Source organism: Poecilia reticulata, chromosome 16 (genome assembly GCF_904066995.2).
Source record: "Poecilia reticulata chromosome 16, P_reticulata-male-v2, whole genome shotgun sequence".
Lineage (NCBI taxonomy): Eukaryota > Metazoa > Chordata > Actinopteri > Cyprinodontiformes > Poeciliidae > Poecilia > Poecilia reticulata.
Window position 1 is genome coordinate 21,084,311 of NC_088845.1, and position 18,653 is coordinate 21,102,963.

General features: G+C 40.9%; 2 protein-coding genes across 3 annotated transcripts; both read right to left on the minus strand.

Annotated features, from left to right (window-relative positions):
* Positions 1–316: 316 nt before the first annotated feature.
* paqr7b (progestin and adipoQ receptor family member VII, b) lies at positions 317–12,137 on the minus strand. Of its 2 annotated transcripts, none has more exons than XM_081617063.1 (2): positions 12,023–12,137; positions 317–4,202 (listed from the first exon to the last, which is right to left on the minus strand). In XM_081617063.1, exon 2 carries the CDS (start codon positions 4,187–4,189, stop codon positions 3,131–3,133), a length of 1,059 nt encoding a protein of 352 aa, XP_081473189.1. In that variant the 5' UTR covers positions 4,190–4,202; positions 12,023–12,137; the 3' UTR covers positions 317–3,130. The 2 variants fall into 2 exon arrangements, with proteins under 2 accessions (XP_081473189.1, XP_008430558.1); XM_008432336.3 differs by lacking the exon at positions 12,023–12,137 and adding an exon at positions 11,540–11,736.
* Positions 12,138–14,133: 1,996 nt separating this feature from the next.
* stmn1b (stathmin 1b) lies at positions 14,134–16,998 on the minus strand. The gene is made up of 5 exons (XM_008432334.3): positions 16,890–16,998; positions 15,520–15,562; positions 15,080–15,252; positions 14,790–14,981; positions 14,134–14,688 (listed from the first exon to the last, which is right to left on the minus strand). The coding sequence occupies exons 2-5, from the start codon at positions 15,533–15,535 to the stop codon at positions 14,629–14,631; spliced, it is 441 nt and encodes a 146-aa protein (XP_008430556.1). The 5' UTR covers positions 15,536–15,562; positions 16,890–16,998; the 3' UTR covers positions 14,134–14,628.
* Positions 16,999–18,653: the final 1,655 nt, after the last annotated feature.

An 18,653-nucleotide genomic window follows, 5' to 3' on the forward strand; every position in this document is an offset into this window, starting at 1 on the left:
GCAGAAACATTCAAAAATGCTTGTCAGCAATTAATATGTTTTGATTACCATAATGCAACTTTTTTTCACTGCTTGTTGTGAAGGGTATAAATATTTTTCAACATGCCACATTTAATTTGACGTTTGTTTTCGAGAAAGTCCCGTCTAATTTTAAATGGGAAACAATAAGTAAGAAAATCATTTGAAATTTTAATCTGGCAGGGGTATATATAACTTAACTGTACATATTTAAGTTGTTTTAATTTCTTTAAAAAGCATAAATTGATGTCTTGTCAAATTTATTTGGGGGAGAATAAAAAAAACATTACTCTTTGAGTTACAGTAACACTTTATTTTTTTTTAAATAGCACATCATATTAGTACAGTTACAGATATTGTTAGAGACAGAAACCATTCTGATCCCTCTGACCCTGCTTTTTTTTTTTTTTTAAAGAATAAAGAGAAACTTTAAGTGTCATCCGAGGCTATGTTTACACACACATATGAACAGAGAATACTGGCCATATTCTGAACAGTTTGTCACCATACAACTAGAATAATCTATGAGATTATCCATGCTGCTATGAGCTCTACAGCTGTTCCCTCTCCTTTTTAATAATTCACAGAGGACATAAAGTTAAATGCCTAGTCGCTGCTTTGGTCCTTATGCTACTATACAAGTAGGGCTGGTGAGATGTTTACAGACATCATTTACCAACAGGAAATCATTTGCCTATAAAGACACCTTTCAGTAAAGCATTAGACTGCATGGAGACAGCCTGAATCCCGCTGTTCACTCGTTCGCCTTGTCGCTGCAACTGAACTGGAGTCCAGTCTTTCTCCTGAAATTTGTTTATGTTTGTTTTCGTTGTTTTGCATCACATCATCTCAGAGAAGCCACGCAAAACCAGAAGAAATACAGTTTTCATGCATGTAAACATAGCCAGCACTGTCAGTTACAGTATGTACAATGTTGATTCAGGCAGTGCATAATGAGACCAAGTTAGAAAATGCCATAGTTAACGTTCGGCTTTCACAGTTTTGGACTGTGATGCTTAAACTTCACCAATAACAGCATCGTAGGCCAAGACAAAAAAAAAAATTCAGATTAGTCATCTCTCAGTAGTACCGTCATCACCGAGGTAATAACAGATTGATTGGCACATTAAACACGGTTGTGAACAGAGAGCGAGGTGATGAATATTGATCATTTCTGACATTTTGAGATTTTATGACAAAAATCCAAGTGACATTTTGCTGTAAAGCCATGTGAGAAAGTCTCATGAGAAAAGTCAACCAAGGACTCTGAAGACAATAAACGTCTTCTTCAAAGTAACAAAACAGCAGTATGAAACAATGTATTGGTACCAATAAAGTCTGGCAAAAAAAAATATGAATGCGATATTCTCCATTAGAAAACAAAACCTGTTCTGAATTGTGTGAGAGATGTAGTAAAAATGAGACGACGCTCTCTAAAGAGAAGTACAACTTATTTACAAGGTAAGAAAAAAAGTGCAAGGCTAAGCTTTCGTTGACATTCACACACTTAACATCCACAGTATGTACCAAAGGACATGCGTAGAGGCACATAAAAAAAAGACAGAAACAAAAGAGAAAGCAAAAAAACAAAAAAAAAAAACAATCTAAAACTTCTACATTCCAACTCAGACTTGGCATTTGTGGCTCAACTCTCATCACCGTCACTAATTAAAAACATGCACGCAAAGCACTGACATCATGGGATGTGAGGCGAAAGCTGACACTTCAGCCCTTAGATAAAAAAAACAACAAAAAAAAAACAGGAATTATATTTGTTACACAACGAAAAAGACTCCAGTGATCCATCACTGAACCAATGCAGAGTACCAGTCTCATTTTCAAAGAAGATCACCAAATAAATAATGTTGGCTTATTTAAATACAAGAAGTGGCTTTCGGGTAGCTTACTAAACTGTCCTCAATAATGCTAAAGAAACTATACAGATAGTTTTCTTTTTTTTTTAACAGAGATTCTATGAAGTTATTTTAGATAATAGTTTCTGTAACCGTCATCCTCTGTGCCTGTATTTGATTTATACCTTCAGCTGCTGAAGATGCTAAAGCTTGTAAGTGGTGGGGGAACATCATGAATAAGAAAATTTATAAAGAAATCCAGGAATATGTGGATTAATCATAAATCCTTAATGCCGTATTTGGGAACTTCTACGTGTTTTTCTGATATTTTGCAGCCCTGCTATGAAGTCACCCTAGATCTGCTTCTGACTAGTTGATGACCAGTATGAGAAGCAAATTGCTGCTCAGCTCAGACTAGCATGGAACGTCAGCATATATGTATATCAAGAATATTATATTTGACTTAAAGAGGATTGATTCATTTTTTGAGATTCGGTTTCAAAAATCAGCGTTGCTTGAATTCTCTACATCATCCACTGAATCTCTTAATCCACATTTTTCCAGGGATACTTTTTTTCTCCATATTTTTAGTAGTAGTACTTTTAGTTTAAACAGTGAAACAGATTTCTAAACCTGTTTCATTGCATGGCCTTCCATCAGACCAGCTGTTACCCCACCACTGCGCTGAAGATTCTTTTTTTCTTCTTCTACAAACTCATGGTCAGTCAGGTAAGGAAACTATTACTCATAATAACTTTATACAACCTCACTTCAAAAAAGTCAAGACTATCCATTAAAGACAAATATGCCTGTTTTGATACTAAAAGGCTGGGTAAAATCTGCAGGAAAAATGATTTTGGCTTGGAATTATTAGATTCCAGCCTATGAATTTTGATTGAACTGTTTGCATAACTTAAAATGCTACAATCTGATTAAGGCAGGTAGCTTATACAGAACAAAGTTCAAAGGGCATTTTGAAACACTCTTCAATGTATCTACTCACCTGTATAAAATAACAGTTTTCGCATGTTAAAGTAAAACAGCTGAGTAGAGTTTGCATGGCTACCAACACAGTCCCAGCTTCCCTTACTGTGTGTCACATCCTAAGTCACGTTACTTTGCTGTGGTTTGGCAGAAGAAATAAGCAAAAGTCACTGTCACAAACCAATATTTCTCATAGACAAAAAACATGTTATTTTAAAACCGTCACTACAGAGTAAAATAAATTAACCCTCCTTGCTTTTGGACGTACTCCGTCCTCATTCCTTCTTCTCGTAGAGGGAGGCACGCACACGGTTACGCACGTAAAACGCGGTGAGAGCGCAGCAGCAGGTGGTGAAGATGAAGAGCGCCACGGCGTCGTGGGCGAGGTCTCCGTGGAGACGCTCGTAGAGCGGGCGGCGCTCTGTGAAGTCAGTTCGCAGCGCTTCAATCTGCATCAGGGTGCACACCACCACCAGCACGTGGAAGATCTGGTGGCCCTGCCCAAAGAAGTCACACTTCCCAGGGAGCAGACTCTCTGGGTGCGGGCAGCAAAAGAAGTAGGCGCTGATTAGGAAGAAGATCACGTGGTAGACGTGGTACCACACTATTGGGTCGGAGCAGCCTTCCCAGTAGCAGCTGTAGATGCGGTGGACCACGGGGCTGATGTCTAAGCAGTAAGCCAACGCCGACGGCACCACTTGGAGGAGCTTGTGGGCAAACTTGGGCAGGTCGTGCCTTGCGTATTTGCCGTAGCAGCACCCGAAGCAAGTAAGCCAAGCCAAAAAGGCAGCAGTGTGCAGAAAGAAGCCCTGCACCGAACTGTGCCACTCCTTCTCTATAGCGTAGTAGTAGTGCGCCAGAGCACTCCCATATTGGTAGACGGACACCCCGACGTAGTCGAGGAAGTAGAAGGTGTAGTATGAGAGCTCTGATTTGGCAGAGAGGAGGTGGGCAAGTGCACTAAAGGAGAGGTAGGTGAAGGCTGCCAGGAGGACGATGAAGAGGGGCTGGGCATGAGGATCGCGCAGAAAATCCACCGTTTCTGAGATCTCCTGGCACTTCACGAGGATGATGAGGGCCGCCAGCAGGTGGGTCCACACATTGAGGGTCTCATTGTGCCTCTGGAAGAGGGTGAGAAAGTAGTACCGCCAGCTTTGCTCCGTCTGCCTGTAGCCCGTGAGGATGTGGCGCTCGCGGAACACCCTTGGGACATCAGAAATCTTCACAGTGCAAGGCAGCGTCGGAAAGGCTGACTCGAGCAGCTGAGGGATCTGCCGGAGCTGCTGGGCGTTGATGAAAAGCCGGCCAATCTGCTCCATCACTACCGTGGCCATTGCAACCAGGAGACTGGAGGGGAAAGAGAAAAGAGGCAATGAACATTTGAATTCGACAAAGAGGAGGTTTCTATCTGTGTGTATGTGTGCCTTTTTGCAGAGCACAGCAATATTAAGTAAAGTTCATTTGGTAATCCTCAAGTTGCAACATGAAAATGACATGAGGTCCATGAGGTGTCTATCCTAATCTCAATTGGAATCTCAATTGGTTTCCGGTTTTGGAGTGAACGCTGGCGCGACTTGCTGCCGCTGCTCGCCGGTTAGATTAACTTAGTTTATGGTCTTGTAACCTAATGGACTGCACTACTCAGGCTGACTAACTTTTGTCTGTTCAGCTAAATCGCCGTTTTTGACAACACTGCGTGTGTACATGGACTAGCTTCCACTCTCCTGCTCTCATCTACTACCTGAGTCTTACCTGTCGCTGCTCACCTGTCCAGGCTGCCGACTCCTCTTCTACAATGCCAACTAGCAGGATATATATCTGGGCTGTGCTTTTCTGGACTCTCCTGGCACTCTTTCAACAACCTGTTACAGGTCAGATCCAGTATTCTGCTGCTGAGCTCCTCCGGCTGCGGTTTCATCTACCTGCACTTCCCCCTGCTTCACTACTCATCTCGGATGCAACTTTCCTACCACGCCGGAAATACATCCACCGCGGGTCTCGTCGGAACTTCCAAGAGGACACGTCGAAACCCATACAATCCATCTGGTCTACCTCTCGTCGTCTCCGGCGTGCTTCCAACCGGGTTGTTGACCGCAGCGTGCTAGCTTGCCTAGCCCGGTCAGCTAACACTCCTGCAAAGTCTGATAACTCCTCTGTAAACTTCGGTCTGCTTAACATCCGCTCACTCACGGGCAAGGGACATCTCATCCAGGATCTCCTCACTGACCGTAAGTTTGACTTTCTATGCTTGACTGAGACTTGGCAACAACCTGATGACTTTTCTCAGCTCAATGATTCTACTCCACCGGGGTTTGTTTACATCTGTCAACCCCGTGGCACCGGCCGGGGAGGAGGTCTCGCGATAATTCACCGCGAGAAGTGGAAAGTCTCGCCGTTGTCTGCTCCCACCTTCTCTTCGTTTGAATCAACTGTGTGTCAGCTCTCTGGACCTACCCCCACCATCATCACAACCATCTACCGCCCCCCGAAAACTAACAGTGACTTTCTGAATGACTTTGCTGCTCTTCTCACTCACCTGTCAACCCTCTCACCAAACATCATAGTATTGGGTGATTTCAATATTCACATGGACGATGGCAATAGTTCTCTGACTAAAGACTTTTCATCCTGCCTCCAGAGCTTTGGTCTCCAGCAGTTCATCAATGTTCCCACTCATTCTAGGGGTCATGTCCTGGATCTAGTCTGTTGTTCTGGTGTTTCCCCCTCTGATTGTACAGCTGATGAACTTGCCATAACTGACCATTTCCTCCTCTCATTTAATATTTGTCTCCCTCTCTCAATCACTAAGCTTTCCCGTCTTATCTCCTTCCGTAACATTAAGGATATTAATTTAAATTCTCTCTCCTTTGGCGTCAATTCACTCATGGACAATATATACTCAACTCTAAATTCAACCACCCTTGATGACCTGGTCTCACATTACAACACTGGTCTTCACTCAATACTCAACTCTCTTGCTCCGTTAAAAACCAGATCTGTTTCTTTTGCTCGTTCTGCCCCCTGGTTTACTCCTGAACTTCGGCTCATGAAGGCCAAAGGACGGCAACTTGAGAGGCTCCACCGGAAAACTGGACTAGTTGTTCATAAAGACATTTACAAAAATCACATATTACATTATAAGGACTGTATCACTCAAGCCAAATCCTTTTACTACACTGGTTTAATCTGTTCAAATGAAGGCTCCACCAAGTCAATATTCTCACTTTATAAGAACATCATTCAAGTTCCGGACTCTCTACCTTCATATTTGTGTTCAACTGATTTTTGTAATTCCCTCATGTCATTTTTTGACAGTAAAATTCTTAAGATCCACCAGCATCTCAGCTCACAACCCTCCCCCTGTCCTACTCTTGAACTTTCTCCTCCAGCCCACTCCTTCTCTTCCTTCCAGCTCCCAACAACATCAGAAATTACAACCCTTATACACAAATCCAAGTCGTCCACCTGTCTGCTTGACCCCCTTCCCACAGTCCTGGTTAAAGCCTGTGCCCCATCCATACTCCCTCTTATCTCTGCCATTATTCACTCCTCTCTCTCCACTGGAACAGTTCCTGCTTCATTTAAAATTGCTGCCATAACCCCTATCTTAAAAAAACCTGGTGCTGATCACTATAATCTGAATAATTTCCGTCCTATCTCCAACTTGCCTTTCATCTCCAAAATTCTTGAGAAGGTAGTAGCATCCCAACTTCACACTTATTTATCCAACAATAACCTGTATGAACTGTTTCAGTCTGGTTTTCGTCCCCTCCATAGTACAGAAACAGCTCTCATTAAAATCACCAATGACCTCCTTATGGCAGCTGACTCCGGCTTGCTGTCCATTCTCATCCTACTTGATTTGAGTGCAGCGTTTGACACTATCTGCCATACCACCCTACTCAACAGACTTTCCTCTATTGGCATCACTCAGACTCCTCTAAACTGGTTTAAATCATATCTCTCTGGCCGCACTCAGTTCATTCGGATCAAAACCTTCTCTTCCCAGCCTTCCTCTGTCACATCAGGAGTTCCACAGGGATCTGTCTTAGGGCCCCTTCTCTTCATTATTTATCTCCTTCCCCTTGGCAATATTTTCCGCAAGTATGGCATTGATTTCCACTGTTATGCGGATGACACCCAGCTCTATGTTTCCAGTAAGCCCGCCTCCAACCTCCCACCATCTTCGCTTACTGACTGCTTGACTGAAATAAAATCCTGGTTCTCCTCAAATCTGCTTCAGCTTAACAGTGATAAAACAGAGGTTCTTCTCATTGGTACCAAATCTACTCTGGCCAAAATCAAAAGCTTCAGTCTTGTAATTGATAACTGTCCCGTTTCTCCCTCCCCTCAGGTAAAGAGTCTGGGTGTCATCCTTGACAGCACCCTGTCTTTCCAGTCTCATATTAATAACATAACCCGCTCGGCTTATTTTCACCTACGCAACATCAACCGCCTCCGCCCCTCCCTTACTCCCCATTCCACTGCCATCCTTGTTCACTGTCTTGTGACATCACGCCTGGACTACTGCAACTCCCTTCTGTTTGGTCTCACCCAGAAATCTCTTCATAAGCTCCAACTGGTCCAGAATTCAGCTGCCCGTATCATTACCAAAACCCCATCCATGCACCACATCACTCCTGTCCTGCAAAGACTCCATTGGCTGCCCACCAAGTTCCGCATAGATTACAAAATTCTTCTGTACACTTTCAAGGCCCTTTACAATCTCTCCCCACCATATCTTTCAAATCTTATTCATATTGCCATTCCCTCTCGCTCCCTCAGATCATCCTCCTCAATCCATTTCACTGTCCCCTCTGCCCGTCTCACCACCATGGGGAGCAGAGCTTTCAGTCGCTCTGCTCCCCAACTATGGAACTCATTACCACCATACCTTAGAAACATAAAGTCATTATCAAATTTTAAAACCGAACTCAAAACACACCTTTTTAGATCTGCCTTTTCCACATGACACAATTGGTTTGCCTGATTTTACATAGTTTTTATATAGATACATTGTTTTGTTTTATTTATTTTTATCTACTTTTACTTGTTACATTTTATTTGTTTCTGTCACAGTTTTTTATTATTGTACGGTGTCCTTGAGTGCCAGAAAGGCGCCTTTGAAATAAAATGTATTATTATTATTATAATACTTCTTGTCTAGGTGAAATCTTTCTCGTAAGGCACTGTGTGGTATGCTCTTCTTGTCCAGGCTATTATTATTGGCTGTTGGTGAGTGCTTTTACTTGATGCCCTGCATCAATGTCATTTTGAAGTAGGAGAGGAGCCAGCTTTTGAGTTATTGGTCAGTTGTGTTGACATAGTCGGGTACAAAAGACAGCACATCAGGCTAGCTGGCAACATTAAGTTGCACAAGCATTGAAGAAGTTTTCTGTCCTTTTAACCGTTTGTGTGGTAAAATGTTGATACCTGACAAAAAAAAAGAGTAGAGTAGCAGACAAAAGGAAGTTTTTCACTGTGAAAAACTAACTGCTAACTAACTGCTAGCTGCTACAAAAGTTAGCATCTGCTTCAGATCTTTAAATTGATCTGTAAAGCCCTTTACAGCCAAAGTAAAGGGCTTTAAAACTTCTAAATTATGTATGCACTATAACTGCGCACATCTAGCTAACAAATCAAACGTATTTAGGCTTTTCAAATCTGAACTTGAAGAGAGATTTTATAAATATTCCATAATTTTTTTCAGGTTTTATAACATTGGAACCAGTTAGAAACTACAATATCCACACTTTTTAAACGTGAACTCAATTATTTTTGCACTGATTTTAGATTCCTTGAAACACAATTTTTTTTTTATCCATTAGAACAATGTTAATGTCACAAAGTTTATAAAGTAAATTAAAATATTCAGAGGCATCTTTCTCTTTAATAGACTGATGAATTCGTTTTTTTGTGAAAATGCATTGTATTACTGTCTTTTTTGTTTAAGAAACAAAAGAAAGGTAACCAATTAGACCTTCTTGTCTCTTGTCACCAAGCAAAGTTCATCTACACAGGCTGTATTTTAACTAAAACTGCAAAAAAATCCCAAAGCACAAGACATCTTTAATGTTCAATAAATGGTTTTGAAACAGATTTAGAACCTAAAACATCATTTTTGCTGTCATTTTACTACCGAACCTGTCATGTTGCCCTTATTTACATGCAGGTGTTGCATTAGTGTTGAACGCTGCTCTTCCTTTTGGTCATGTGCATTTTCCAATCCATAAATTTTCCCTTACATCCATAAATACTGGGTGTGTTTGCATAAGATTTGTTTTTATAGAAGCCATCGGTGTAGAAACGACAGCAGGTTGACTGCATGATTGTTCTCAGTTTACCACAGACCGACTGCGAGCTGACCTGAGTAAAGATAAGAAAGTTGCTTGTGGTTGAACTATAAAAAGTTTGTAGTTACACATGTTTGCTCTGTGTCACTATACTGGCTCTTGAGTAATCTCTTTTTGATCAGAAAACAAAACTTTTTTATTTTATTTGCATATTTTGAAGCTAGGCTGCACAGTGGTGCAGTTGGTAGAGCTGTTGCCTTGCAGCAAGAAGGTTCTGGGTTCGATTCCCTGCCCGGTCTTTCTGCATGGAGTTTGCATGTTCTCCCTGTGCATGCGTGGGTTTTCTCCAGGTACTCCGGTTTCCTCCCACAGTCCAAAAACATGACTCTTAGGTTAATTGGCCTCTCCAAATTGCCCCTAGGTTTTAGTGTGTGTGCATGGTTGTGTGTCCTGTGTGTCTCTGTGTTGCCCTGTGACAGAGTGGCGACCTGTCCAGGGTGAACCCTGCCTCTCGCCTGGAACGTTAGCTGGAGATAGGCACCAGCACCTCCCGAACAAACAAACTTCTGTGTTGTTATTGGCCTGATCTTAATATTCTAATCTTCTATGATATCAAACGTGGCATTTCAAAAGCACCATTTGGAAATACATTAATAATTATTTCAAACTTCTTCATACTTATGTAAGATGATTGTTGTCAGACAGGTTTGACACAAAACCTGCATGTCCTGTGATCTGCCATGCCACATAGATAAGCAGGGCTCTTATCAGAAATTAACTTAAACGTCTGTTTCTTTCTAGTAGAGGGCTGTAGTCAATCCACACCTTTAAGTTTTACTTCTTGTGTCAGAGTTTGGAATTCACCGATATTGAGTCATGTACAACTTTAGAGCGGCATCCACATTTACATGCCTTATTGCAATGCAATTTACTTAATATTGGTATTTAAGGATTTGTTTCCCTGCATCACAATATGACATTTCCCTTTGAACTTCTTCAAAGCAGCATAAAATGAAAGAACGTGCTCGTCTCCGTAAGTCAAGAAATAGGGATTTGCCTAAATTTGCATATATCGTCAGAGCAACAATTACAACGTTTAAAATCAACCACATTTTAGAAACTACGCTAGACGAGCACCCTTATTTATCTTTCCACCGCACACAAGACGGTAAAGGAGGTAAAACAAATCTTCAAATCTCAATGCTAAGAAAGATGCAGTAACCGCTTCGACGTCCATTTCCAGTTTAGATAATCATCAGCTCCTGTATTAATACTTGTCCGATGTAATTACAAGTGTTTACAAGCTTTTCCCTGCTTCTCATAGTCTGTTGTTGTTTTCTATGCACAAAAATGCACATCCCCTTCTCAGTTGAAAGTTAATTTTGATCTGTGAGTGGTATTTTTAGAAACAGTACAGTGTTATTAGTTTTTTATTATGATGAAAATTTGACCTACTTTCTTGTAATTTATGTTAGTTTGAATATGAATACTTCAATTTACCTTTAACTTGCTGCTGGCACACCTGAGTGTCCCTAATGTGGAACAACAAAGGATATTTGCTCATTCGTGTTATTCATTAAAAGTCCACAATACATAAACACACACGCACACATTCAAATATAGATATAGAAATATGCTGCCTTCATGCAAATAAGAAAGCATATACATAGACTCTTAGTGTTCCTATTTGATGCTTAGCATTTTTTTTTCACCACTAAATATCTTTATCCTATACTATCTGTATATTAGAAACACATGTAATCAGTGCCATGATCCCTGGATCATATATGAGCTCCTGTACGTTCCTTCCCTGCGCTGTGGGGAGGGCAGGGAGCTGAGGCAGATCAGACACTGTGGGATGAACATGTGCTGAGGATGAGGAGGAGAGGCGTGAGAGATGAATGGAGGATTACGTAACATAGCTCCATCCCAGGTCCACGCCCTTCGGCGTCCAGTGAGCCCTGACATCCTTTCAAATATTTATAGACGAAGACGAAAAACAAAGTCGACTGATGAAAATAACACGGGTTTGTGTGGCTCTGAGTGCGAATTAAAACCGGGCCTAAATGGGCCTGTTGCTGGTGGGAACTGTGTTAAGGCTCATATGCACCTGATCGGCGGGGCGGTTTTCTAATTTAGAGAAATTGAAAATAAACCCGCAACTGGATCTAAAATGAACCTTCCGCTTGCTGTTATCTCCGATCGCATGAAACCTTCACTGGGCTTAATAAAAGCCAAGATATCCGCTGAAAGGCGGAAAAAAAAAAAAAAAAAAAAACCTGCCCGGGTTCTGCCTTCGAGGCGCTTCTCTTACGGCGTGCCATCTATATTACAGCAGCGCGATGCCTTTCATTTTCACACATCAGCTGAGCGCGTACAGAAAGCACCTACCTGTCCGGGGCAGAGTCAGTACGAGGTGTCAGATATACCCGTCGATGAAACAATTAGAGCCGTGCAGAGCATGGATTTCATTATTTGATGGGCCGGACTGGCAGGAGATAACCGTCACTACAGCAGCAGCGGCTGCAGCTCGGCTGCTGAGGAGGAAACCAACGCGCTCTGACGGATAGCTTCTCTGACCAATCAGCATGTACGCTGCTGCTCTTTCTGGCATTAGAAATCACCATGTCAACCAATCACGCCTTCCGTTTGGCTGTGCGGGACAACGCACTGATAACACAAATTCTTCCACTGACACACAGCATTTCTGTCACATAATGGGTGCCGGGAGGACTGAGCTGTCAGTGTATGTATCTTAATCAGCTGATCTGTTTACTGTTTGTCGTTTAGTCTTTCACATTTGAAGACATTTGTAGATAGTATATGCATCTTAACAGTCATCTATAAATATAAAATTAGATTCTTGTTCCTTACCGCTCTATATGTGTAGATTATGGTTTTCTTATACTGGCATCACCATTAAGGTTTTTACATAACCCCTGAACTTTACACATGCCATTGTTCCTGTTTCCACGTGCGGACGTCTCACCTGCTGCCACTGCCATTGGTCTTTTTTTCACTGTTGCTTGGAAACCAACACCCACAAAAACAAAGGTTAAATGGACACCACTTTTACTAATTCAAATCAACTCATTCAGCTCTCTCTCTCTTTTGATAATACATGCTTAAAGTCACCGTGAGCATTGGTTCCAGGTGTGGAGATGCTTCGAAAAGGCGTACAGTCACTTCAGATCCCAGTGAATATCATTAAGTAAGCAAAACAAGCAATTTCTCTCCCTGGTTGCTGTGGTGAAATCACTTTTATGGTCTGTGATCTTCCTTGTTTTGCATTGAGTAACAACGCTTCCTTTGTTGCTGTCCCTCTCGCTGACAAATCCCTATTGTTTCTGGATTTAAATAATCCTCCACAGTGTATATTTTTTACACACTTGGTGTCCAGTGTGAACAGTGAACACATGTTCTTTCTGGTGCCTGTCCACCGGATGATCTAACTTTGGGGAATGTGGGCTGCAACCAAGTTTTGTCACTTCATGAGGCGTTGCTCTGGTTTGATGATGACGGTTTCTTTGAACACATTGCAGTGTGAAGGTTGGTGAAGTAACACAGCAAAACTAACCCACTTCTGCAAACACACCGTGTGAACACATATACTGTCAAACTCTCAAACGATTGTGTGAAATTAAATACGGTCTGAAGCAGCAGGATTTTGCATTTTTCGTTTTTAAGTATGAATTTGTGTTGATGTCATAAGAGGCACAGAAGTCGAGCTGATCAGTTGGCAATAGTAAACATCGTAGCGGGCAAGCAACAGTGACGCAGATTTTGAAGTTCTATTTTCGCTTCATCTCTGCAGAGCTGTCGCCATGTGGTCTAAGAAAACAAGAGCTTGAAGAGAGAAATTGATTTGAAATATCGGAACATTTAAAAAAAAAAATTTTGTCAGGAGTAGAAATAAATGTGCAAGATGTTGTAGAACTGAACACATTGCACATGAGAAGGCTGACAAGAAGAAAAAAGTCAAATTGCTGAAGATGTGCCCTGCGAAGAACTGGCGACCTGTCCAGGGTGACCCCACCTCTCGCCCGGAACGTTAGCTGGAGATAGATACCAGCAACCCTCCCGACCCCACTGAGGGATAAGGGTGTCAAGAAAATGGATGGATGGATGCTGAAGATGTAAATGAACTGAAACAGCTTTTATCAAATGGAGCAAAATTATGCAACAGATGGAATCTCATGGAACCAATCCAATTTGGGGTACAGGCGTGTCTCTGGCTGCAAGTCTGTGCTAAAACCTAACAGACGTAAACAAACCTATAAAACTCAGGCTAGACCCCTCCTTACCTTCCCAACACTGCAGATCGTGCCATTCAGGTTTTACCTCATAATACATTTAGTAATACAGTAATACATGGTGTAAACACCTTTGTTTCACTAAGATCATAGAACTTTTTCAGGGGAGACACATTCAGGTAACCACACAGTTCAGTAAACACACTGCGACTGACAACCTAATAATCTGCCAGAAGTACTTAAACAGTTACCCTGGAGTTTAGCTTAGTTTGACTGAAGTTTGCTTCAGCCGTCAGGTGCTGTAATCCCACCACTTTATTTTCTTAGTTTGCTTTGTCCAACTTTAATAAATTCTCAGTACGTCCGGTCAATTTTTTATAAAGTGGTGGAAATCTGTGCGAAAGTAAAAATTCATGATCATGATAGGGTGCAACTCACAAGTAATTGCAAAAAAACGGAACTGTTTACATATAACTCTGTTTGGAATATCGATGTATGTTAAAATCTTGTTTACGAACATTCTTATGAAATATAGCTTTTTTTTATTGATGTAAATGTGCTTTTACACACATATTAAGTCTATCAAGTCAAAATTAAGCGTGAAAGAAGGACAAAATTATTTGGTTCTAATTATTTTTAAAATACAACAAAATAATTCCTTACAAAAAGTTTTTCTCTCCCTGCTTTGGAGACAAATTAATTTAACTTTAATAACGTATGACGGCCACAGGGTGTCAGTATTATCAAAGTCTTTATTAACAGTTAAGTAACAGTTTTCAGCTTTCATGAAGATGTTACACCATAGTCTGCTGTTCCAAGAAAGGTAGAAAATACAAAAATACAATTTCATCCAAAATTTGTGAGGTCAAAGACAACAACAGTCCTGCACAAACCAAAATACTGGAATTGAATCTGGTTAGTTGAACCCTGGTATCGTACAGTCAGTTCAGATATACAGCATTATCAACAGTCTGGAAGAGTCTGTTAAGTTTTTTTGTTTGTTTTTTTGACATTGGTAAATATAAAACTAACTTATTACAAGCCATTGCTTTTATAAAAAAAAATACAGTATAGTCAGCTGCCAAACAGAACTCCAGGAAAAAAGAAAAGTCAGACAACATATAAAACTAACCAGAGAAGTCTAAAGCATAATTACAACCAGCATCATTCAGATCTTAGGAGGTTGTCAGACAGTTAGCTTATATCTCTCCTAAGAGCAGAAACAGGTTAGTTCTCGGTTTCTTTTATGGCCTCCTTGTTCTTCCTCACCTCCTGAAGCTTCTTGTCCTGTTAAAACATTTCAAAACAACAACAACAACCACGTTAGTTTGTAAGTTTCACACGGAATTACAGATGAGAAGAAGGCAGATGCAGGGTCAGGGTCTGACCTTCTCCTTGAATTTCTCGTTGAGAGCTGCCATCCGGGCGGAGCGGTTCTCTTTGTTCGCCTCCATCTTCTGGGTGAGTTTCTCCTGCGCCTGCTTGCTGAAGTTGCAGCTTTCCTCGATGGCCTTCTGGATGACCTCCTTCTCGTGCTCTCGTTTCTCAGCCAATTGTTTCAGAACTTCGGCTTCATGGCTCTAACAGGAAGACAAGAGAAGTCCCTTCCTCATAAGTCAACACAGTGTAATAGCCAAGTTTATTTGATGTACCATTAGCCGTTTGTGCTTTACGATACCCTGCGTCTTCCCTCTGCAGCTTCCAATTTCTTCTTAATTTCATCAAGAGACATTTCCCTTTTCCTGTTGGGCGACAGCGGGAACTCCACTTTGGCATCAGGGGTCGAGGGCCTCAGGATGACCTCAAACGCCTGACCCGACGCGCGCTTGTTCAGCTCCTTCACTTGAATGTCTGTAAAGACAGGAATCTCATTAAATACTCGATTGTAGTCAAATTATAACCCATCTTTTTCAATCGCAAACTTCAAATTTTGTTTTACTTTCTAAAATGACGTATTATCGAAACTTTTTTTTTCAGTCAAACTGTATGAACTAATTTGCTTCGTTTTACAAATTCAGATCTGACATCCAAACCGAAGGAAACAGAAATGTTTTAGAAAATGGTGGTCTTGAAAAAAAAATGCCACTAACAAGTGCATTCCAGTCCGATTACACTTACCATCACAATTTGCCATTTTACGGTAAGATTGTCTTTTAATCTCCTGCAGAAGACAAAAAACAAAACAAAACTGAAAGTTAAAATCTTACAATTCATTTGGAGCTAAGCATTTGGGACGATACACATTTCACTTAAAATAAAGCTACATCTTAATCAGAAAGCTCTTATCTTACTGCAAGGCATGCAAGCCTTTCTAACTTTGGACTCATATCTGCAACTGTTCTGAGCTCAGTGCAGCACTTGTAATGCCTAGGTTACTTTTAGTAGTACTCAGAAGAATTATTGGTGTTATTTATTTATTACATAAGTTATTTTGTCATTTAGTTATGAAATCCAAAATTACATTTGGGAATATTACAATCCACTGATTTTATTTTAAATGTTATACTAAGTGACCAGGCTAACTGGTGACAGTGAGACCCTTAATCACCATCAGCTTAGAATACATAGGTGATCACAAGCAAATCATCAGACAACTAAAGTACTAATGTTATTAATAATTTGTAGCGGGGAACTTTGTAGGTGAGTGATGATGAAATATCCAACTAAAATAAATAACATACGTCTATTGGGACAAATACTTTGGAGATGCAAGTTTGAAAAGTTGCATGCACATTCCTTACATATACACACATATTGGGACAGACTACTAAAATGTGTTTATGCATATTGTGTCACACCTTACAGTCGCTGCATAACATTAAACACCAGTCAAAACATGCTCTCTACCTCTTTAACACCACAGCCTGTAGCTAAATGTTTGCATGTAGTTGCCCCGCAGAGAAAGCCAGGTTAAAAGCTGAGTCCCCACAGCTGGAGGGCTGCACACTCATTTGTACTAAAATGGCGGGGAGGGGCAACACAACTGCTGCACTAGTCTTTGTTGTGTTTACTTAAAAAAGAAAGGGGAAAAAAAACTGGAGGTAGCATTTGCAATACCTATAATATATAGATTTGAGACTGAAAATTGGATCATTCATAAGGCAAGAAAAAAAATCAATTATTTGAACAAAATAATGTAATTAATTACATGTGTAAAACATATTTCGAGCTTACATAACAGAGTAACAAAAACAACGTTTTTGTCAATTACCTCATTTGCCTACTGTATGTGGTTAGATATTAACGATCAATTACATAAAAAAAATATTTTAAGCAATTTTCAAAGTACTTTTTGTCATATCCTGAAAGGCTGCTGGTGAAGAACGGCCATAACAGTTATTACTTAGTACCAAAAAGTGACTTCAACGACTCTGTTCAAAGCCCTAAACACCGAATAAACAGTCAACAACGACCTTTATCGCAGCCAAAGCTTTCCTGGGCGCTCATAGACTCAGAGAAAACAACTCAATGAGAGCAATTGTTCTCACCGTCAAGTGCAGCTCGGCTTGAAGAGCGGACCTTTTGCTACCTTTGTGCCTCTATTCAAACCGCCAACATCTGCACCTTCGCGCACAAACCTTCTGTGTTGTCAACGTCAGAATAGATAGGGGTGTCTCATTGGTCCAAATTAGCCAATCACCGCGGCTGTTGCAAAGGCGAGCGCGCCAGCAGGAAGGCGAAGAAGGCCAGGCAAGCAGGCAGGGATCCTGAAGAGAGAGAAAAAAATGGCTAAAATATTTTTCTAAAAGTTTAACACAACCCTCCAACATTCAATAGTAAATAGAGAAGTCAGTTATACTGGTTTATGTTTACACGTGCACAGCAGCAGCTAGTCACATAATTGTAAAATAAATGATGCCCTTTATCAAAGTAAGGTATATCTTAGACTGTGGGCCAAAGTGAATTAATTGTAATATAAGTAACAAAATAGAAATATATTCCATGATATTAAAAAAATATATTATAATTTGCTGATATAAGTGTATATAAGGACTGCACAGTTGCACAATCAATAGTGTTGTGGTTTTGCAGCAAGAAGAGTCCTGAGTTCAAATTGCAGCCCGGGAATCTTTATGCATGAATTTCACACACTGATGTGTGTGTTGTTTTCAGGTACTCCAGCTTCCTCCTGCAGTCCAAACATTCTGGCTAAATTGCCTTAGTTCTGAGTGAGTGCAAACATGGTTGTTTGTCTTGCGTGTTTCTGTTTCACTGTGATGGACTTGCAACCTGTCTAGTTTATATTTTGCCTCTTAACTCCTGGAGGTGTGCACCAGCCCCCTCATGACAATGAACACATAAGTGGGCATAGATAATAGTCGTATGGAATAATGTGTCACATTGTGTGGCGTAATTCTGTCTGGATGTTTTACCACCCCCCATCTTAACAGGGTTATAAATATTCTGGTTTCCTGTGGAACATGGGATCCAGACTCTTTCAGCCAAGAACAGATGTATTTATTGGAAAATCTACCTGACCACATCCTTAATTCTCAGCAAAGTTTTATTATTTTCTGTCTTGATAGAAGAAAAAAAAAATCAAAATCTAATAAAAAGTCGCAATTCCTAATCCCAACAACAAACCTTAAGAGGCTAAAAAAAAAAGAAACTTTTTGCACTATATATGCAGTTCGTTACAGCAAAGGGGGAAAAAACAGGAATATCCCTGCAATAGGTGATCAAAGTACAGGAGTGCATGAGAGGCAAGCTGGAAACTTGAATGCCGCATTCCACAAACTACAAGCAATGTCAGCTGCAGCCAGCCAAGTGTATCTGCCACTGTCAAAGGGAAGAGGTGATTACAGAGGACTTGCAGTCAAGAGTGCAAATGCACAGGCAATGATACTGGGTGGTTGTGCACAACAACCGTTGCCATTGTTTGTACACTGTATTTTGCAATGACAGTTCGGATTCACTTCCACCTCAGGCTGGTAGTGAATTTGCATATTCTTTGTGTTCATGTTTTTCTCCCTGTTGGCCCTTTGAGGGACTGACAAGGTGTACCCCTCCTCTTCCCTATTAACAAGGCTCCGTCTCCGTCTTCCAACTCTAAACTGGACAAAGAGGGTACCCTCTGAAACTCTCCAAAAAACATCTAGAGAATAACCAAAGCCTGTCACCTCAATTGTTATAATTCTCAGGGGGGTTGTGCCAGCACCTGACAGACTTGTCTTTGTTAGCACCATTGAGCAACAGACTCTGAGCTCCTGGGACGTTTAGAGGAAAGGACAGATGGCCGGTTTCAGACTTGC

Excerpts from the sequence above, each read along its gene's own strand:
- paqr7b (XM_081617063.1), bottom strand. The coding sequence starts at position 4,189 with ATGGCCACGGTAGTGATGGAGCAGATTGGCCGGCTTTTCATCAACGCC.
- stmn1b (XM_008432334.3), bottom strand. Across the intron at positions 14,982-15,079 it reads CTGCAGAGGGAAGACGCAGG|AGCCATGAAGCCGAAGTTCT; the intron begins GTATCGTAAAGC and ends TCTTCCTGTTAG. Across the intron at positions 14,689-14,789 it reads ACGAGAAATTCAAGGAGAAG|GACAAGAAGCTTCAGGAGGT; the intron begins GTCAGACCCTGA and ends ATGTTTTAACAG.